This window comes from Lissotriton helveticus, chromosome 2_1, assembly GCF_964261635.1.
Source record: "Lissotriton helveticus chromosome 2_1, aLisHel1.1, whole genome shotgun sequence".
NCBI classification, from domain to species: domain Eukaryota; kingdom Metazoa; phylum Chordata; class Amphibia; order Caudata; family Salamandridae; genus Lissotriton; species Lissotriton helveticus.
Genome location: NC_136059.1, coordinates 785327467 through 785350842, shown reverse-complemented (window position 1 = coordinate 785350842; position 23376 = coordinate 785327467). Strand labels below are relative to the sequence as shown.

The window sequence follows — 23376 nt, the reverse complement described above, 5'->3', positions numbered from 1 at the left end:
GGATCATGCAGGCTCTAAACAAAGCTTCTAAACCCTGTACTTGCCATTCTTTTGTACCCCAAACACTTTTCAAATCAACATTTTTGTCCCAATAATCAAATCCAAAGGTATTCATTTTTTCAAAGAAAGAATCTGAATATATCAATTTTGTGTTGGTTATCATGGTTTTCATCCCTGTCTTGTTTGACAATTTGTAATAAAATGTTTCAGCATTAGTTATGTTAAAACCTGAAAAATATGAATATTTGTCATAAACGGTTCTAGAGCTCCCTTTTGGAGGTGTAGCACAATGTTCCCATTGATTATAACTTAAAACATTTCTAGGTTGTGCAGATTTATGCACGAAATGGTTACCATAATGGTTATAGCAGTACATGCTGTCATAATTTGTAGAACCCTGCAAATAATCATGTTTTGTAAATTTAGCAGACATTACTAAGTCAGACATCATATTGTTAATACTTTCAAAGTCCCAATCATCAGCAAATGAGTTTGGTTTTGCAAAGTCACTCAAAGAGATCTTAATTTGGTGTGGATATTTCAGGATCTCGACCGGACCATAAATTTCATAGTCAGTGTTGTCCCAGGCTACCCCACCAGGTATTGGAATTGCTGTGAAGTTGGCTGAAGAAAGTTCTGAAGAAAGTTCTCGTTTCTCGACGTGTGAAGATGTGTGTGGTTTGAGGACCAAGTTGATGTTCTGACTTGCTATGTCCATTTTAGCATATTTTCCCTCAATGAAGCGTCCCAAGGTAAATACCATGATGAGCCAAAGTATGAGGATAAATGCACCAAAACCCACCCAAAATTCAATCCATGGAGAAATCAGATATGTTTCTTTTAGTTGTTTCAAAAGTTCCTTCGCTTTGTCTTTAAAGGATTTTGATGATGGCTGTGTCTTTTGTTCGCTGAAACCGTCGGAGGAATCATCGAAGTTGATGAAGTAACCAGATGCAGTTCTGTCAATTGTTCCAATTGGTTCAGGATTTTTGTTTCTTGCATTTTCACTTGGTACTTCTGTATAGATTGGTGTGTCTCTGCTAAATGTCTTTATTTGGGTTTTCAGAGGTCTTAGTTCTATTGCATTGTTGCATAGTCCTTGTTGTTCTTCTGTAGGCGTTTCGAATGTGATGAGCCTCTTTGTTAGGACCTCTGTACTGGTAGCAAACCTTGGTGTTCTGCTACTTATTGGGAGTCCACTTGGCCTACCGTTGGTTATCGGCCACATGTTGTGGTTTTACCAGGTCGATGGATACAACTCGGTTCTCCTTTTTTCCAGCAAGTGGCGGTAGTACAACTGATCTTGTCCCGTTGACAGACAATACAGGAACTGCTTTTCTGTAAGAAGGCCCAAATTCCTTCTTTACCGCGATCTTCTCCCTGACTAGATCCCCGACTTTTGGAATCCAGACAGGTCTTGCTGGGACAGGTGGTGATTCTTCAGTGGTTGTTGGCTGTTCTTTCAACTGTATGTTGCTCAGGTCTTTTCTTGTTTTGTTTAAGTCCTGCAAAATAGCCAAACGGTCTTTGACATCAAAGCTTTTTTCTGTTACCACTGAAGTCTGACTATCAAGGTCAGAGATCAACATCCTAGTTCCGAATAATAATTCGTACGGACTGAATCCCTTCAGAGAATTTCTTGGCAAGTTATTTAGACTACGTTGGACACTTATTAGATGTTTGACCCACCCAGCTCCCGAACCTAATATCCTTTCTATTATAGATTGCTTTCTGTCTTGGTTTTTTCTTTACACCATCCCATACCCTCAGGAAGGAAGTGAGAAGATTCCCGCTGGGCTGTGCTCATTTGGCCATTCTTTCCCTCCCCCAGGCTGGATTGCCTGAGAAAAAGAAAAAATTGGTCGAACGTAGCATGCTCTTAGCGTATATGCCATTTAGACTCGCAAATCTTGTATAACAGTCCGGACGTCAGCCGAGTGCTGTGGATCTACATTATAAGTGGGAACTAGCCTGTATATGTTAATCGCAAGCCATTCTTTTTACTGGTAATATTATCTGCCTTGATACGACGAGGTATTAAACTGCTTCTCTCCCCACTGCGATCTCTGTTACAGTTTGGGCAGTTTTTTACAAACATGGTGTAGTGCAGGCTCATGCCTGGCCACCAGTACCGTGATTGTAATTCTTCCAGAGAATCTTTTAATTTAAGGTGTCTGAGACCCTCGCCCATGTGTGCGTCTGCGATTAACAAGTTTCTCCTGTCCATGTTTGGAATCACTCTATCCCCCACTCCAGGGATTCGAGCAAAAGGAATGGAGTTTGCATCTATGATGTATGTGTAATTGAGTGGATAGTTGATCGGTAACGCCGAGCAGTCGCCTTTTGATGACGTTTTTACTGCCAGCAATGTTTCGCCGTCAATGTATTTTAATGTACGCTTTTTCCGATCTACGGGAGCCGGTTTACTGGCTGCCGCTGCGGCTGTTTCAGCCAATGAATTCCCTACAACGTGAACGCCATCACGCTGGTGACTCAGTGAGTGTGTCACGTGAGTCTTTGGTAGTTCTTTTTTCAAAAGAGCTACCTGTTCCCAGAGCAGTCTCTGCTTTATTGGTGCATCCGTGTCATCTTTGTAATCGTTCTGAATCCAGGTCTGCAAATCCTTGTTATATGCTTTGACGCAGAAATATGAATCTGACACTATAAGTGTCGGGAATTCGCGATCCGCATTATCTAGCGCCATTTTCAAAGCTAATATTTCAGTTTGTAGTTCTGAATTAGTTTCTACTGAGTGTGATTTTGTTAATAGAGGTCTTAGTTTACCTCCGTGCCACACTTCTTTTGTAATCTCACATGTGGGATTGTATGCATGTTCTCCCCAAACGGAGGGTTGAGCATGTCCGTCTGTATAGATTACACAGGCGTAGTGTCGTAGAGGCAGAATGTCGATTGGCAGAGGATACGTTTTTTCATATTTTAGATTTTTTAATTCTTCTAGTTCTGGATCAAAGAAGTAATATACTTTGTCCGTTGTGATTGAATTTACCCATTGTAACCATTCTGGATCCAATGTTGTTGTTGGTAAATTACACGGTGTTGTTAATGCCTCAAAGGCTGATTCTGCTGTTCTGACTATGTCAGAACAGCAGAATCAGCTGTTCACAGTTTTGCAACATGTGTTAAGGTGTCGGTAATCCAAAACTAGACGGTACGAATTGTCTGGTTTGGAGACCGGAAACAAAGGATTGTTCATTTGTGAGGTGCAAGTTTCAATCACCCCCTGGTATTCTAGCTGATCTAGTATTTCATTTACTTGTTTTTTAGCTTCTTGCTTAATTGGGTACTGCCTTTGTGCAGTTGGTTGTGATTTTAACTGGATTTTGTGAGGAGGAGAATCCTCATCCCATCCTACATGATTTTTATATAAAGCAGGTGCTAAGGCCACTGCCCACTTTCTAGCAAGTGTGTATTTTTTATGAATCGGTATTTGATTCGAGAAGGCAGGCATAATTACTTCTTCGCCATGAGGGCACTCCCTGACAAACTCTGGTGGCCAGTCTTTTTCAGCTAGAAGTATGTCATAGCCTTTGGATAGGTTATCCCAAAATAGTCCCCTTATTTTCCTAGTCTTATCTCCCTCTATACGTAATGTTATCTCGTATATTTTGTGGGGCTTGCTAACTCTGGTATCTGCAGTTTCCACTTGAAGGTATTCATTCGTGTCCACTGTCTCCAGATGATCCATAAGGACTTTGCGAGCTATGCTCACCTCTGCTGCGCTGTCTAGCATTGTCTGAGCCCATTCTCCGTTTTTCAGTTGTGTCCTCAGTATTCTCGGCATTGTTAACTACCTTGATACTGGCTACCTTCTTTTTTGGAAATTGTGATTTCTTTTTCAGTTGAGCAGGTTCCTTGTCTTTGGACTTGGCGTGCTCTTCTGATCGTCCTCTTCTTTCCGATTTCTGCGAGGAATTCTGAAAAGATTGAGAGGGACGTGTATCAATGTCTTGATATCTATCAGGTTTTTTAATATTATCCCTATTTCTAAGGTTATATCTATTCCCAGAGGGGTCACTCTGAGGTGACCTTTGTCTCGGGTTTGGAGATTTCTCTCTTCGCCTAGGAGACCTTCCTCTGGACTGGAATTTCTTTTCTTTGGGATTGGATTGTTTGTTCCCATCCCAGTTCTTTTTTGGTGAATTATTATTATTATTAAAAAACATTTTTTCTGGACTTGTAGTCAGTTGCGGTTTTACTGGTATTCCACCTAGACTATCTCTGCCTAGTTCTTCATAGGATTTTTCTATGATTCTGGCAATTTCAGCTGGTTGGTCTGCTATATCTGTCTCTTTTAACCTCTGGCGGATCGCCACGTTTGCTGCTTCACCTTTTATGTTGGCTAGTAATATAGCCGAGACCTGCTTGAAGTCTTTCAGTAATTTCATACCAAGAGTTAAAGCAGGTTCTGGACCGTATTCATCTTGAATTTGTTTAAGCACATCTGGTATTACCGAAATGGATGGAAGCAAAGACTGTACCCCAAGTGTCACAGTCCTCAATGTGTGGTGCGATTCCCATTGGGAGACATATAGTCAGAATCCTGTGTTTTTCCAGCGGGGTGGTGTCAGGAAACACCGCCTCTATTTGGGTAATTTTCTGTGCCAACCAGAATGGTATCTGTTCCCGTTTAGCTGGAACTTTACCTAGGCAGGATTGGATGTTCTGTGGTGTAATTTTATTTGTGTTCCCCTGGTGAGGGGTCAGCTGTGGAAGTTTAATCGCTGGCTGAATTGTTGAAGTCCGCATTACATACTGAACTAATTGTCTGTGAATTTTTAGTAGTTGTTTTAGCTGTATTAACAGCTCTGCTGCAGGCATTCTTTCGATGTCTGGATGTGGTGTGTATCCGGCTAAGACCGGCCACGTTGCTCCTGGTCTTCCTAAAGGACCGAGCCTTGTAATGTGATTATTATGTTTTAGGGCGCCATCAAATAAGAGCAAATGCTCTTGGAATTTGAGTGGTACTTCCACCTCCTCGAAAGGAGTGTACTCATTAGGAGGTTCCTCTACTTTGTAATAGTGGAAGTACTTTGTTACAGCATTTGCTGCTGGAAAATGTATCCATGTATAGTATACCTCTGTCTGCCGATATTCGTGTGCCTCGATTACGAATATGACTGTGCCACCTCTAGGTGTCAGTCCATTTTCTATAAGTTTTAAGGTTATAGATCTTCTTTTGGTGACCGGAATGAGTATTATATCCGCGTCTGCTGCTTGCATGGTAGCATCAGCATCTGCTATTTCAGTAGCTAATCTAATTGCCTCTCTTTCTCCATCACTGTCTCCCATTTTACTGACAGGATGGTATTATTTTTATTTGCAGATCAGGTTTTTTATGGAAACAGAGATTGGTTGCACAATATTCTGGAACTGTTTTATCCTTCAACGTTGACTAGACCAAAAACCATACATAGGAGTTCCCTCCTGCGAGGTTTTGGAGGATATAATAACCTTTCACCCACTCCAGACGTCTTTGGAGTATTTGGAAAAAGGGGTCTGAGTGAGAAAGCACGACTGAGTTACTCTAAATGTCTTACGTTAGTTTTATCGCCCTTTCCAAACGCGTTGGGCGCCATGTAGTGTAGCTCCTATTTTCCCAATAGGCTCTGCGCATTGGAATAGTACCTACAGCAGTAAAGGCCTAGGCCAGACGTTAACTAGGTCTACTACTGTCGATACTAGACTTAATTTTTGGGTTTGCCAGCTAAGCTCAGAGTTCGCTAGAAACTTTCTCGAATGTTCAAGGAAGGATTAACTTCCCTGATTAGACAAGAAGGGATTTAGTTTCTGACAACCATAGAACATGACAACTTTGCTCTCCCCTAATCAAGAGTCAATCTCAAGAGTCGTGTGAGCACAAGGCAATTATTTTACTCAGTCAGTACGTGCATTCTTAGTCTCATCAGAATGTAGAGAAAAGGAAGAGACGGGCGTGTTCAATAAAAGATGTTATTTATTGATCAGTCTCTTTTCTCGTACAAGAGAAATGGATCGATATTATTGCGATACTTATAGTTAAGTAAAGTGCATACATTAGAAGCAATAGTATAAAATAATACTGTAAAAACATTGATATGGTTTCTGAGCCATATGATGTTTAAAATGATTAAAATATATTTACATACACATATACATTTGACTAAACGTACTCAACTGGTGTTTCTAAATACGCCTACCCCGTGTACCTGACCTAAGTCTAATGCGTGGGCGGGAATAGAAAGTTACAGTTTAAGTTAAGTTTGTTTTTGCCAAGTGAATAACTAAAGAATTCTCTAGGAGGGGTTATTCAGTTCTGTACCTGGAATTTTAGGATGAATGAGGAATGGTATCTCTTTCTCTGCTCTCGATATTCCAGGCTGCCTGCGAGGGCTGCCCAGAAGCGCCGGTGCTGGGTCTCTCGGCTTGAGATAGCAGCGCGTCTCTCAGCGCGTCAGGAAGGCGGGGCTGCTGCCTGCGGGGTCTGCTTCGGCTCTCTGCTTCGGCAAGTATGGCTGCTCCGTCTTGTCACCACGCGTGTGTTTTGCATAGGGCAAGGTCGGCAATATTTATACCTTAAAGGTGCCGGGATTGACGTAAGGATGGACATAGGTACGTCAATAAAGATGTCCTACGACTTGCTCGTTAGCACATTCTTTACTAAAGTTCTCTGTGAAATCAAAACAATGGCCGCACGGATTATCCAGGTTGTCATAGGTTCGATTTGTTATGAGAACGTCGTATGCCTTATCAGGGGCTGGAGGAATGTCGCTTGTCTAATTAGATCTCAAGCGTTATGACCTAATCAGATAACACGTTCCTGTGCCGTAGTGTGACTGCGTCAGATAACGGTATCTGCATCATGGGGGATTTCTTGCCTCATGGGCTGACTGTTAGTTAACTAGCTAGTAAGTGTAACCAGAATAGGGTCAGGAATAGGGGGATCGATTCAGAACCTATAGAAATACACGACACTCCAATGCCCTATAATTCCATTGGCCCTGTCTATATAGTATGCCATTTGTCTGGATGGGGAGTCGCGCCAGTCTCCCCTTTTTAGGTCTCGTCTTTTCCATTCCGAAGGAATGGGAAATGGCGAGAATTCAAGTGCTCAAAATCCTCGTGAAACCACCGCTTTTTTCGTGCGGTTTTCATCGAGTTCACGTGGCCACAGGCACGCGCTTTTGGCCCATAAACTTTCATGGCCATCTGTTCCCCAATGTCCCTCCCACCCTTCCTTTGATCTTGCAGGCTAATGGCCCTCCCCCAGCACAGAGCGCGCATTGCGGCCGCACAGCACATCAAAGGGCTTCTCCCAGCGTGTGCTGTGCGGCTTCTCCTCCCCTAATTATTCATGGCTGGCTGGTGGCCGGCCGTACTTTCAGTTTCCCGGCCGCTCTTGTTAGGTATTCTTAGCTTTTACTGTGACAGTTTTTTCATCACTTCTTCCCTCGTGCTCTAATGGCTTTCTTTTTTTTATTATTCACTCTGTGTTTTGCTTTTACCTTTTCTCGCTATTTGTCTTATATTACCTTTTCTCACTATTTGTCTTACATTTCTTTTTCTTTCTTTTCAACGCCTTATTAACTCTACTTTGCTCGCACTGTCTCTTGCTTTTTTTAATCTCACACAGAACAAGGCAACATTGGCTGTTACTTTTTTCGCATCACTTCTTCCCTCTCTCTCTCCCCCATTCTCTTTCTCTCTCTCTCTCACCCTCTCCCCCTCTCTAATTCTCTCTCTCCTTCATTCTCTCTTCCCCCTTCATTCTCTCTTTCGCTTTCTCCTTCCTTCATTCACTCTCTCTCCCCTTCTCTCTCTCTCTCTCTCTCTCCCCTTCATTCTCTCCTCTAGCTCTCTCTTCTCTCTCACTCACTCTCCCACTTGAGCTCCATCTGCCATTCCTTCTTCCATTCTTTCTCTCTCATATTCGCTCCTCCTCTCTCCTCCTCTTTGGCCTGCAGGTTGTAAAAATCTACACAGTAGACAAGGAGCCTCTCGAGCGGTCTCATTAGAGTGCTGTGTAGTCATAACATAGAACTTAAAATGTATGTCTTTTGCTCAAATCGCTAAACTATTATTCACGCTTTTCCAAGACTATCTATTGTCACACATTATTTGTTACATGGATGCATTTTAAGACAGCGGCATTAGTTATTCCCTTGTGCACTGCGGTCTCCTGAAACAAGCAGCTGTGACAGTTTTCTCATCACTTTTTCCCTCGTGCTCAGGTCCCAAAGGCGAGACCTATTGGCTATGCCAATGCTTGTTTGACCTAGCTCTTGAATTCGCAACCTCGGCATGTTTAGCCCTGGTTTTCCACTCGTAGCCTCGTCTGCTTGAAGCAGGTGACATCGCTGGGTGGAATATCTCTGAGCACCGGTGCTCCCGCTGTACTCTTAATTGTAACAGGCCCAGTAACTGTCAGTATTCGTAAGTAGATGAATAAGATGATTTTCTAACTTGGCTTCAGTAATTGTAAATTGTAAATGCATTTATATAGCGCTTACGACCCCTGACAAGTCATTGAAGCGCAATTTGCAGCGAGTAACAACCCAAGATTAGTAATTAGCAATTAAAGTTGTCTATGTTCACACATAGACAACGTTGTAAAAACTTCTCATACTTCATCTGAGGGTGAAGAGAAAAGCAGGGAAACTTACTACAGTGACTTTGTGTTATCACACAGCATACTATGTTGAAGTACTTTCCTGCTGTATTTTTTAAATTTAACAATGTTCATTAAGTTTGTGAAGTTTCCTAGGTTTTGCAAAACACATCACACACCTTTCTTTTTGCACGCCGAGGGACATGTGAGGTACGGGGAGGCAAAGGCTCTGTTTAGCTTGAAGCACTTGACTGAGCACCACAAAAATGAATAGCACATTTACATTTTTTGCTGTTTAAGTCTGTTTGCTTACTTGATTTACCTGTTTCGATGCAATTGTGAAGCTATTTTCCGCCAGCCGTGCTTTGTGCCACTGTGTCATTTCCTGTGTTTTCTTTTTTGCAGTACTGGTTGGATCCGGCAAGGACGATCTCCGAGCACAAAGACCTCATACAAAGTACGTGATATTATTTAACTGACTCTTGTACAGGACGCACAAGAAATGCATGCCATAGAGAAAGAGGTTCGACAGATGTTAGTACCGCCTGGGGCCAATAGGATCACTAAGGTTTGGTCAGGAAGGCACCGAACTGCAGTTACATTCGCAGCAATGCTCCTCATCACCACTGCAGGGCTTCCCCGAGTTCTTTAAGACGTAAACATGGTCAGGGAGAGGCAACCATTGGAAGTGTGTGCTCATTAATGTTTCATTAGGCATCAGGTGTCCATCGTGGCACGGACCAGGAGGGCCAGATCTGGAAATGTCGGTTAACCACCTGGGTTGAATTACCAACAGTAAAGCTAAATGAACTAATGTAGTCAAGCCACAGGATATTCTGGAAACCACACATTATCCTGGCCCTCCTGGACCTATGCTGGACACACCTGTGTTAAGGGCTAAGCGTCTAATTTTTTCTAGCATTTGTCCTGATGCTTGGGAAAGACAAGTTAAATAGTGAGATTTTGACTGGTTAAATAGTGAGATTTTGACTGGTTAAAAAGTGAAATTTTGACCGGTAAATAATGACATTTTAACTGGTTAAATATTGAGATTTTGACTGGAAAATAGTGAGATTTTGACTGGTTAAATAGTGAGATTTTGACTGGTCAAATAGAGAGATTTTGACTGGTTAAATAGTGAGCGTTTGGAATTTTTCCAAATGTGTAATATTTTCCGAAATAGTGATCTCGCTGTTCCTAAGAGACATTCCTTTCATTGATGTACTTTCTCCCCACAACCCCCCAAACATGATTTGGTTTTAACATAGAAATACTTAAGATTGCACATTTTTCAAAGTCTTGCAATAAAGCAGGCTCTGACAGTCTGGATAAGAAAGGCTGCATGTTGACTGTCATAGCCCCTTAAGTGGGCTATGACAGACAAAGGATGCAAAGGATGCAATCAGCGGCTGCTAGGCTGGCCCTGGGGCTTCCATGAAGAGCACATGGGGCGGCTGCCCTTGCGAAGTTGCACTGGCTACCTTTGCGACAGAGGATACAATTCAAAGCCCTTTGTCTGGTGTTCAGGGCTCTTCACGGAATTGGTCCTGCTTCCCTACAATCGAAATTTACCTGGTACACACCAGCCAGGCCGCTTCGGTCTTCAGCAGCCAGGCTGGTGAAAGTACCTAGATTTAAGAAGGTCAGAGCAGGGGGCAGATCCTTCGAGGTGGCCACTGCTAAATTATGGATTTGCTCCCATCTGAGATAAGGCAAACCACGGAACTTCTCCCATTTAGGAGAAAGATTAAAACCTGGTTGTTTCCTAAGTGACCTATTGTGTGGTTTTGCCCTGTCTTATACTTGTCTGCCTGTGAGTCAGTCAGCGCCAGGATGCCTGCAAGGTGACAGTGCGCTTTATAAATAAATAAAATAAATAAATAAATTCGAGCTTTCACATGATAAATAACAAGCAAGGGCATATGAAAACTGATGGTTGCAGTGAAACAATATGTGCTTCTGGACTAGGAAACCTTCGTAATACAAATTCAAGTTTCTAAAGTCTGTTAGTGCGTTGCACGTTCGGTGAAGCACAAAAAGTTGCAAAAAAGCAGACAACCGTACACATGTTTAAAGAGGGAAAGACATAATTGAGCCCTTGGAAGATGATACTTTCTAATGTTATGAGCCATAGAGAACACAGACATCGGCCCACTATTTCAGTAATTTTCTTTTGACAGTATGCAGATAGAAAAGTGAGCAAGGCAAGGATGCTTAAGTTAAAGGCACCCAAAGGATGATGGTTAACTCGCCTGATATTTTTAAATGTAAACTTGTCTTGTCTACTTGAGCCTTTACTGTACAATGAGCGCAATCTCTAGCCGAAACTAAAGACCTCTTCCCTGCACAGCAAAGCAAAACACAATGTCTTGGTTTTCTTAAATCCCACTTTGAATTTTCCTTGAACCTTCAGTTTACTCTCAAACCTCTTTAGTAGATATGATTTTGTCATCTCTAGAATTGAATTAGAAAGGATAAGGACCTGAGGAAGCACAAAGTCCCCTTACAGATCATAAAAATTCAGAAACAAAAAATAAGAGAAAAATACATGTTTTTTCCCCCAACAAATTGAGAGAATGGCTGTTATTTTACTAAGGGATGAGCACAGCGCCCAACCAGATTCATTAATGTGTATATACAGGCCTCTCTCTGGTGGGTTAGACACAGCAATCGTTTTATATATTGTTTTATATATTGTATAAAAAGAGAAAAGGAAGAGGAGCGATCCGAGAAGATGCTAAGATGACGTGTAAGGATTCATCTTTCAATAGATCTGAATGCTCCTACATGTTTGTGATCTAAGTAGACTACGGTGCTGCACCAACGTGTTTACCCTATAGAAATGAAGGCAATGTGTATTACTAGAACCTCCTGCCATGGCAGTCCAGGAGACCATGTTTATAGCATTATCCCCTTTCCATGCGTACAGATCTGAAATCTAGGGGATAACCTGGTTGTGAGGTGCATGGCTTGTTCTGGTCTACCTTCCTATATGTTGGTTTCATTTTTGGTCTATTTACATTTAGGTAGTGATTAAAGGCCACTGTGTGAAATGTATTTTGTAACTGTGGTGAAGAGAGAGGTCTGGATTCAAACGGAGTCTAAAGCTTTCCACAATATTGTATTTGTATTTGTGTTGTTTTGATTTTAAACTCCTTGAACAGACAGACTGTATAGCAGCTACACCAGTTGCACTACATACAATTCATTATGCGCGTGTTGGTAAAATCATGAGGTGGGGAAAAGATGGACAGCACCCATTAGCCCAAGCATTGATCATGATGCATAGTGTGTAGGGGGATGTCAGTCATGAGGACAGATGTGCTTGTCGCCATCAGTTTGGGTAAGGTTCTTTTGATAGCCATTTAGGTTTTACTCGGAGTGGGGGCAGATTTACATGGAGAAGGAGGGCTTTTAAGCTAAAAGAATGAAAACTGTGAAAATGATATACATTGTTAGTTGGTGCAAGGGGGACATTTGGTAGTGTAAAAAACAGTGTTACATTTCCAACTGATGCGACAGGCCTCATTGCTGAAGGTAGCAACGGCCGCAGAAGAGGAGGGCTGGGGTTGAGGCCTTTGAGCCTGAACACATTTGTATACTAATAAGGAACATATATATGGACTTCCTGTATGTTGTGAACTAGCCTTCCTGGAGTTTTGTGGGAGGGTTTGGAGGACACGTTTTACATTGTGGTTGGATGGGAGGTGTGAGGAAACCACAATAGACGGTGTTACAGTAGTCAAGTTTGCTGAAGACTAATGCATGGATTAGTGTCTTTGCAAAGTGGCATGTGAAGTGTGGTGGATTTCTGCTGAGACTGGTCAACAGGAGGGCTAATTAGTGCTAAGTGTGATGGTGTGCTATAGTAAAATGGGCACCCATCTGCGTGCTATTTTGATCCTTTCATAACTGACATTGCAACTGAGTTTCATGGGGAAACAACCCAGTTTGTAAATATTTGAACTCAGGATCGATTTCCTATGCTAGTGCAATTTTCTAGATTCTTTTCTTTGTGTATTGGTTTTCAATTAGTGCAAAGAGATTGTCATTAGGAGATCCATAGATGCAACCTTGTGTGCTGTGTTGCACAATAGACTCTTCCCTAGGCACTAATGTTAGAAATATTGATTGTCATAGGAGCGGATGTTGTAAAATACCAGTGCTCACTGCTTGTGGTGTAGCTCATGACCAGAAGAACCTCATAAACTGTTCACACAGTGTCCTTTGTACAGATCACCAACGTGAGTGGCGAGTCAAGCATGTTGATGATTTTATTTCAAAGGGTATAAGCAGTTTACCCCCCGCCCCCAAAACATTCATTTGTTTGAACTGATAATTTGTTTAAGCAATATTATACAAGTGGGAAGGGTACTCCCAGGAAGTTAATGACTGGAGTGGTGTCACTGGGACGAGGCTACACTGAGGGCCCTGCTTCACCCTAATCAATAACTACCTGGGAGTACCCTTCACTCTATTAAATAGTATTCCTATTGTAAACCATACCATTACAATTTGGGGTGAAAATCAAAAAAAGTTTGTTAGATGGTGTGTTTTTCAAGGGACTATTTAGGTGGGAGGTTACAACAAGCATACCGTTTTTTGTGTGGTTTTTTTTTATATGGCTCCATCTTTTATCCTGTGAAAAAGGGGAATCGTCTGATTAGATTTAACAACCGTGTTTGACAGAAAATGGTTTTCTCTGATGATATTTTATTGGTAATTGTTAAAGGTGCTCCAGAAGCTAAAATAAGGGCACATTTTCCATAAATTCATCCTCATCCATGTGAGACATTTGTCTGACATGCCGAGTAAAACATGTACTTCCAACAACAGCAACAGTCTATCAGCTGATTCCCCAGTGTTCTGCTGCTTCAACACCAGAGTGCTAACATTCTGGGTTTGTATGACAAACTTGCGGCACAGCTGAAGCTATCTTGATGGATTCAAAGCTGTAAAACCTAAAGCATTTCCTTCAGAAATGAACAAAATGAGAGGACTCATTTTCTTATAGAAATTGTGGTTAGTGCTCTAGAAAGCTAAAACGAGGACACATTGTCTATGAGTTCTCAAATATGTTGCTCATCCATTTCAGTAAAACATTCTGACATGCTGCCAGCACCAGCAACAGTCTGTCAGTTGATTCATTAGTGTTCTACAGCAACGTTAGCACAGAGTACTAAAGAACAACTAGAGCACTAACATTCTATAATCATGACAAAGATTGGCACTCCTGACTCTAGAACCGAAATACTTTTCTATGAAAGAGACCCCAGTAAATTAACAAAAAGAGGGAGTTTAACATTTCACATGGATGATAGTTAATGATCTAGAAATTTAAAATAAGGACACATTTTTTATAATTTCTCAGTTATCTTCCTTATCGATGCCAGGGAAAAAAAAGTCTGGCATGCTGAGACAAACGTACTTACAACAACTGCAGAAGTCTGTCCGTTGACTCTCCAATGTTCCATCATAGCTATTTCACAGTGGTTTCTAATGAACAGTGCTAACAGTCTAAATTCAAGACTAAAGTGAGCTCATTGTGCTGGAACGGGCGCTGTTGAATGTAACCCCTTGCTATGAAGCTTGCTGAAGTAAATGTGCATTGGTGTGTTAATGCAGTTATGAATACAACTGGTTTAAAAATGTGAGTGGAAGTTTCAGTTTGTAGTCATTTATTGCAGGCTATATTTTAAAGGGGCTGAAATAGTTATTGAGATACTCCTATCGGAGTCCATCATCCCCTAGCCACATCTGTTTTTTTCAGCCTACCCTTTCTCTCTGTTGCTAAACAGGTCCTTAATGTGAAAATAGTAACATTTGGTAGACATAAATTTTTTTTTTAATGTTCCATTTAAATGGATGAGAGTAGATTTTTAAAAGTCCAGGAAACTATTTGAAACAAATTGTTTGTGCTCTAGTAGGTAGTGGAACCCTCTAAATGGGTTGCTGTTTGGACATTTAGGGGCCCATTAGGATGGCGGGCGGACTTTTCCCACCCACCATCCTGTCCGTGAAAGGGACTACCCGCCATAAGGGCGGGGGTTCCGTGGGCAGCATTAGGATGCGCCCGCCACAGTGGCGGGCGCATCCTGCATTTCTACCATTGTGGCGGGCGATGCACTCAGCACCGCCCGCCACAATGGCAGGAAGGCATGCTGTGCACTTCCATGCACAGCATGGCAGGCACTGCGCGGTGCCTGCCGTGCTGTGCATGGAACTGCTGGGAGTACCATAGGTACCCCCCACCCCCCAGAGTCCCTGGGGGCCCGCAACGGGCCCCTGCAGGGAGTCTCTGCATGCCTTTCCATGGCGGCATTGCCGCCACAGAAAGGCATTGTTTAAAGCCCATGCTAATATGGATGGCGGTGTCTAATAGACACCGCCACCATATAAACCATTTTCCACCCCGGTCGCAAAATATGGCGGGGGGTCATTGCGGAGCGGATGGCGGGCGGATTGCCCCCGCCAGGCTGGCGGTGACCTAATGGGCCCCTTAATGTTTTCTTTTTAGTTTTTACCATTCCCTTTTGTTGGTAGAAGCGTTTACCTGCATAGATAATATTTCATGGTACCAGCTCTGTTTTTATACCCTGTCACCTTATACAATACATTTCCACGCCTAACCTTCACTCGTTAGATTCAAACCTGCTGATGGGTCCTTGTTTTTGCTGTGCTGGACTTGATGGCAACTCTTTTTTTGCCACCTTGCGCCCACCCTAGCCGGAGGACTTTCTTCCATTCAGCACCCATAGCATAACTGCTCGCTCTGTCAGAAAGCAATTAAACCGTGGCTTTTCTGTTTTCTTGTCCTCTCCCATCTGTTAACAGGAAGCCTGTGGTTCGATTGCTGTTGAATGGCAACATGCCTTGTTGAGCTCACTGATGGTTTTCCAGCACCTTTGCACTATACCAAGTTGTTCATTCATCTATTCATTTATTTATTCATCCATGCATTCAAAGAAGGTAGCACTTGATCCGCATAATAGGAAGCTCTATGAGCAATCAAGCTTGCTCTACATCAAACGATTAGTCAGCTATTTGGTGGTGTGAAAAGTTAAATGTAGGCACATTTTTGGGAATGTCAGTGGTTGAAACCCCCTGACGGTGGAAGTGACGAAGCACACTAAACTCATGATGATGTCATATTGCTCACCAGTATTCTTGGTAGAGTGATAAGAGGTGTGTGTCGAGCAGAGGAAATGATAGTAGTAGTGATAGGTATAATGTAAAATCTAATATTTCAGGTAGGTGGATCTCAGCAGTAGAGGTTTAGAGAGCAGAGGTCATACATTCCTCTTTGATGTGAGGCAGTCAGAGATTCTTGATCTCAGGTGGGATGTCGGGGAGCTGAAGGTGAAGAAAATCTGAGCTCTTCAGTAAAGATGTGATAGAACAATTAGGCGCTACAAAAGCTTGGCCACCAGATCGGTCTTGGGTAAGTGCCTTTAGTTTTGTCTAATGTTTTCGGCTCCTCAAGAAGGCATTAATTGTTCCTTAATACTATCTCTATTGTGGACTACTAAAGTTATTTTTTTGGACATTTTAATTTAACACACTTAGTTCAAGGTCACTTTAATCACTGAAATACCAGTCCATCTCTATCTCTGGAAACTATTTAACATCCGTTGAACCTACATCACTATTGTAGTGAACTTACATCACTTTTGTAGCATCTTCCCCACCCGGGTATTCGCCAATTTTTAACATTTGTATACACAATCATTGCTTTTCAATGAGTCTTTGTTGGGCTTTAATCACACATCTCGACCTGACTTCGTAAACTGGGGACAAGCAGTAGAATTGTCCATGATTGGCGTTGGTGATGTAGAAACCAAAACAGAAGACACACAAATGATGGACGGAATGCAGAGCAAATCAAACATTCACCCCCAGTCAAGATATCTGGGTTAAATCCATCGTTGTTTTTGCTGGCCATGCAACTCCACTTTAGACCCAGCCATATTTAAATCAGTCTTGACCCTGCTTCTCATGGGGGAGACATGGGCCCCTGCTCCCCAAGCCACTGGATTCAAGCTAGCCTGGTTGATGAGGGGTGATACACTGAAACTTGTCCCAGGATGCTTGTTTCCAGTCCAGGGAGGACCTGGACTGTTGCCATTGGGATCAGGGTCAAGAGTGATTTTCATATGGCTGGGTTTAAACTAGAATGGCATGGTCGGCAAAAAGAAACCATGGATTTAAGCCAAGATCTCTGTACTGGGGATGAATGTTTGACATTGTTCAGCATTCCATCTATCAATTGTTCTTTTTTGTGATGTAGAAACAGCGGCAGTCAGGGGCTCTTCACTTGTCCTTTCAGACCCAATCTCTACATTGACATTAGTGCTTGACGAGCGATGAGCCATATGTCGGAAATGCGAGGAATCTCGCATAATGGACTTCCCAGGACGTTGGGCAATCACCATGTATTCTTTGCTGGTCACTTCTGAAAAAAGTGGCCGAGACACCGGGTTATGTGTGTATTTCCTAAATATTATCACAAATGTTGCTCAAGACATTGAAGAACACAATAATATGTAAATTTATAAAACTTCTTTTTAATTGTCTATTTTTCTCATTTTTCCACAATTATCATATTGTTTTTTTCTATTTTTTAGACAACTTTGTACACTCTTTTATAACAATAATTCACTAAAATTGTGATCATAAATATACACCTAATAACAATAATTCATAATATATATTCTGATACATATATCAGCAATTGATTTTTTTGTCGCCAAATACAAAACCGAATCTGAATCCTACGCGTTTCGGCGAGTGGCCTTCATCAGGAGTTCTGTATTTTCAATTGATGATTAGATACTATAATAGACATCAACAACAAAAGAGTGTTCCTGTTCTGTTTGAGGTGGAAAAAAGCACAGAGCACAAGGAACCAACAAAGCCCATTTAGTTTGTTAGGAAAGCCCTCACTCACCGACCTGGCTGTGCCAAATGCGCCGTCCCCTCCCTCCCGCGGTCTATGGGGTGGATTTTCATCCCTGGTGAAGTGAGAACCTACCTTTTCTCACCTCTTTTGCTGCTTTTTTGTTGATTGGTCACTGGCCATTTGGCCCATTGATCGCAGAGTGATTTAGTGTTGCTTGAATGTTCTCACTGCCATTCGCCTCCTTTTTCACCTATCTTACCCCCCCTGCGCACTCACACCGCTAGATTCTGCAACTTGGCAATCTACCATGAGAGTGTCACTGTATAAACTATACTACCTACCGTTTAATCTCAGCCACAGGCAGAGCCACGCACCTCTGCTATTATGTATGAGTTGTGCACCCTGGCACCTTGAGCACAAGTAATTAGCTTGAATCGGCTAAATCTATCGACAAAATATTCTAATTGTTTGTTTGTCTTGTTTTGTTTGTCTGTTTTTAATTCCCGCAGGTGCTTTTTATTTTTTGTCTCTAAACTTTAGAGACAGGAGGTGTGTGCGTCCTACCTTCGGGTGGTGAAGCCCGCCCCCCTTGTTTTTTGCACTTCACAGACTTTTTAACTTTCAAGTCCTCTGGTTGGGTGGGCCTTAGAGTGCCCATACCGCCGAGGTTTACACTCTAGGTCCTGACGAATGCCAGGTTAATTATACCACACCGGCTGAAACATGTTCATGTTGACCATTCACGTTGTCACTTAATGTTAGTGGGAGTAGACCATTCAATTAGTTGGCCCTACTCACCATCACATTTTTTAACTTTGTCCTTGATGATCTTTGATTAAATTAATTTTTTGATACATACAAGGCAATTTTAAGTCACCACTTCACACTATTCACGTAATTTTTCACATAGCCCTCCCACCCTCACAAGACCAGCTCCGCAGTAATTCTGGCGTCGCAGCACACCGGGGTGACATTCGGTCACACCCGGTGGGGCCCGATGATGAAGCAAGTCACCGACCAGGTCGGTGAGTGAGGGCTTTCCTAACAAACTAAATGGGCTTTGTTGGTTCCTTGTGCTCTGTGCTTTTTTCCACCTCAAACAGAACAGGAACACTCTTTTGTTGTTGATGTCTAATATAGTTTGGGGACTAAGAGTGTCCATGACTCTCCCTATCTCTCTTGTTGTTTATGAGTATTAAGCAGCGCACAGCTGTGAGAGTTCTTCTTTCTCTCCCCTTTCCTAAGCCAGGAGACGTCCTCCCGGCTTACCCTTACCCCCCTAAATAGTGCCACTCACTATTTACTTTCTTTCTTGTTGGCATAATGGCGAATTTGGGACTTACCTACTCCGAAGCAGAAATAGATGCGATTATGGCCGATCCCAATCTATTTGCAGACCCGGCAATTTCACAAGCCATAGCACACACCTCAGACTGGGAGAAACTAACGGAACAAAAACGTGATTGTATACGCACCATCTTACATGGGACGATTATGAAGCAATACCTCTCTTCAAACTCAGCACCAAAAGGCCTTTTGGTGACCAATGCCCCTCGCATCTTTCTAGATGATGCGCAATTTCGGAAAGATTGGGCCATGATCGCGTGGCACTGCACGCGTGATTGGCTCGTCCTAATCATTAAGACTGCCCTGCGTCTATCAGATATCCTACTGATAGAAATACAGGAAACGGAATCACAATTTAAAATAACTGTGACCGGTTACAAAAAGAAACTGGATGAGATTAATCGTGAAATGAATGAATATAAAGAAAACCTATTACAGTCGAAAATAACCAAATTCCAGAAAGACCTCAAAAAATTTGAATTCAACAAAATTTACCCCTACGCTGACCCTGAGTACACAGCAACAGCAAAGGGCTTGAGTGAATCAGATTTAACAGATGACAGTTCCTCGAATAGTAGTGGATCCAGTCCAGGCTCATTCAAACGAGGAGGGAGACGAGGAAACAGGGGCCATAGAGGCAATCAGAGATACCAGAATCATAACCAAGCACCAAGTTGGGCAATGGCACCACATGCTGGATATGGGCCACCACCATTCCCCTTTCCACACCCACAATTTCCAATGATGGGTTGGAACCCAGGGTGGCATCACCCACCTCCCCAAAATCAATACCAACAGCCTTTTTTAGAACGGGGCCGCAGAGGCAGAGGGAAGAACAAGAGAACCCCCAACCAAGTCTCTTGGCAAACAGACGACGCTGTCGGGAACCGCACCAGGAGCCAGACACCGCAACCAGGGACAAGCAACCAACAAGTCTAATTACCAACTTGTCGGATACCCAACTAACACCTGTGGAACAGCGAGTATTAGAGAAAGGGCTGGGCTTTGTACCTACAGCCCGCCCCGATAAATTTAAGCTACATTGCGAACTCACTGACTTTTTCCGCAAATTAAAACTGAAAGCCTTTTTTGAAGGGAAAGAGGATCCTAACGCAGAAACGCGGAAAGGAGACACTGGCCTAAGACCAAAATCAACATTTGTACCCCCACCTCACACTGTACCAGCTGCCATCACAGCTTTCGAACAAGCAGTGTTTCTGGATTTAGAAACAAGCCCTGAACCACAGAACTACGGTAATTTCAGTGCCGAGGAGTATCGGGCACTGGAAAAACTCAAAAACAATAACGCAATTACCATAAAACCTGCCGATAAAGGCGGCGGCATCGTAATTCAAAATACGACGGACTATGAGCGAGTCTGTGAGGAATTACTAAATGACACCAACAATTACCTTCCACTTACCGATGATCCTTCTCCGGAACTCCAGAACCGCATTACCGATTTGGTTAAGGAAGCCGAATCGAGGGAACATATATCTAAAAATGAAGCAGACTTCCTCTCTATAAGTAAGAAAATTATTCCTTACTTTTATACACTCCCGAAGACTCATAAAAACAAATCACCGCCCCCTGGACGCCCGATTGTGTCAGGAATTGGGTCTATACTAGAACCCTTGTCCACCTTCTGTGACCAGTTCTTGAAACCAATTGTTCAAAACACACCGACATACCTCAAGGACACAAAAAGCCTGTTACATCAACTGCAGACCATCACTTTTGAGCCAGATACTATCATCTTGGCCACTTTAGACATTGAGAGCCTGTATACCAGTATCCCGCAAGATGAGACAATCATGGTATTAAAAGCTGCTCTGAACTCTACCACTTGGGAATACAATACCCCTAGAGAATTTATAACAGAATGCGCTACAATCGCACTCAAAGAAAATTTCTTTGCTTACCAAGGACGGCTTTTCCTGCAATGCTCTGGTACCTCGATGGGCAGTACATTTGCTCCCAGCATAGCGGGGTTGTATGTTGCAGACTTCGAGGCTAAAAACATACAGTCTATCAACAACCCGTTTGGCAGAAACATTTCATACTGGAAACGGTACATTGATGACGTGCTGCTCATTTGGAAGGGCAGCATGGAACGACTAATGGAATTCTTCTGCTGGATTAACACCCTCAACAGGTACTTGAAATTTACCCATACAGTGAGCACCACGGAGGTGGTGTTTCTTGATGTGGTAATCACAAACAGTGGAACAACTCTGACTACCAAGACCCACTATAAGGCCACAGCCAAAAATAACTTGTTACAGTTCTCTAGCTTTCACCCTCGCCCGTTAAGGGAGAATCTCCCGTACGGACAATATTTACGTATCCGCAGGAACTGCAGCAATATAGTTGATTTTAAACGTCAATCAACTGATCTAACGACCAAGCTGGCACAAAGAGGTTACCCAAGTCACCTGCTCAACAAAGGTTTCAAACGGGCACGGAACCAACCACGGGAAGCCCTCTTAGAACCCATCATAAAAACAACAACGGAAGTCCCCTTAACTTGTGTAACCACTTACAGTGCATTATCCAATCAAATGAAGAAATCAATAAACAAGAATTGGAAAATTATCACAAGCAGCAAGAAGGATTGGCAGAAACCACTGTTTTCTTTTAAGAAAGGGCACAGCCTCAGAGATGCCTTGGTCCACACCAGACCCAAAGAACTACACGCAACCCCTATGAGGAGTGTCACTGATGCATGGAACCTACCCAAAGTGACAGGCCACTTCCCCTGCTCAAACTGTTCTGTCTGTCACCTGACAGCCCCTACAAAATCTTTGACTCTTGAACCCGGGAAAATATGGTGGCAAAAAGCACATACTAACTGCAATTCCATAAATGTTGGGTACCTTGTCACATGTCCATGCTCACTTCGGTATGTGGGCATGACAACCAGAAAAATTAAACAACGAATATGTGAGCATAGAAGCAACATTAGGTGCAAAAAAGCGACGACAAGAATGAGTGATCACTTTCTCCAAACCAATCACACCACCAACGATCTAAAATGGACTGTGATTGAACAAATCCTTGGGGGCACCAACATCTCTGAGAGATTGTTTGAAAAGGAACAACGTTGGGTATACCGCCTGGGCACTCATATCAATGGCCTCAATGACGATATACCTTGGGGCTCTGTCCTCAAATAATGCCAAAAAAAACCCAGACTCGTATCTGTTCCTAATAACTCCCTCTGTCTGTGGTGATTGTGTCTTACAATTACCCAACTAATATAAGTTAGACCTATAAGATTAATATCCAACTCATTTCATATGGGCTATCTTGTAATCCCCTTCGTTACTGCATTTCTAACCCATTGGCCATTTCTGCCTTATTCCGAATCTATGGGTACTCCCTATGCGCACCACAACAAACTCCGCTTTGTTTACTTCTCCCCGCATTGGCCCACAACTCCGGCGCATGCGCACAAAAATCACCACTAACCGAGTTCAATTGCTTCGGCCAGAAGAGCCGAGCAGGCACGCATGCGCGTCAAACAGCGCCTCCGTTCCGGAAGTGAGTATCCTCTACCGGAAGAGGTTCCCGGTCTAGTCCTCTGCCACTTCTTTCACGCATGCGCAGTACGCACGCTTCCCTTCCCGGAAGCGCGAACGCGGGTTTCCTTACCGGAGGCTCATAAAACCGCTCACACTCTCCAAATCCGGATCGACGAGACCCGGTCCCGAGGGCTGAATAGGTGTACCTGCAGGAGACGGGCGTCGTGGGCGTGAGTACTACTCTGGGTGCAAAGGACCATTTAAGCTAAGTACTGTTACTGCTTGCTGACTGGGTTTTGTCCCTCTTTCCTCTCCATTTTATGCTTCCCTTTTAGGATGTGCCAAATGCGCCGTCCCCTCCCTCCCGCGGTCTATGGGGTGGATTTTCATCCCTGGTGAAGTGAGAACCTACCTTTTCTCACCTCTTTTGCTGCTTTTTTGTTGATTGGTCACTGGCCATTTGGCCCATTGATCGCAGAGTGATTTAGTGTTGCTTGAATGTTCTCACTGCCATTCGCCTCCTTTTTCACCTATCTTACCCCCCCTGCGCACTCACACCGCTAGATTCTGCAACTTGGCAATCTACCATGAGAGTGTCACTGTATAAACTATACTACCTACCGTTTAATCTCAGCCACAGGCAGAGCCACGCACCTCTGCTATTATGTATGAGTTGTGCACCCTGGCACCTTGAGCACAAGTAATTAGCTTGAATCGGCTAAATCTATCGACAAAATATTCTAATTGTTTGTTTGTCTTGTTTTGTTTGTCTGTTTTTAATTCCCGCAGGTGCTTTTTATTTTTTGTCTCTAAACTTTAGAGACAGGAGGTGTGTGCGTCCTACCTTCGGGTGGTGAAGCCCGCCCCCCTTGTTTTTTGCACTTCACAGACTTTTTAACTTTTAAGTCCTCTGGTTGGGTGGGCCTTAGAGTGCCCATACCGCCGAGGTTTACACTCTAGGTCCTGACGAATGCCAGGTTAATTATACCACACCGGCTGAA

At 43.0% G+C, this 23376-nt stretch overlaps 1 protein-coding gene across 4 annotated transcripts in view; it reads left to right on the top strand.

The window, feature by feature from the left end:
- The window catches only part of EPB41L4A (erythrocyte membrane protein band 4.1 like 4A), a 782364-nt gene that overhangs the window by 253471 nt on the left and 505517 nt on the right, over positions 1-23376 (top strand). For all 4 annotated transcript variants that reach the window (XM_078675499.1, XM_078675502.1, XM_078675501.1 and 1 more), the window contains exon 3: positions 9011-9062. In XM_078675499.1, coding sequence (XP_078531625.1) covers positions 9011-9062 — 52 coding nt within the window. The remainder of the gene's footprint in view (positions 1-9010; positions 9063-23376) is intronic.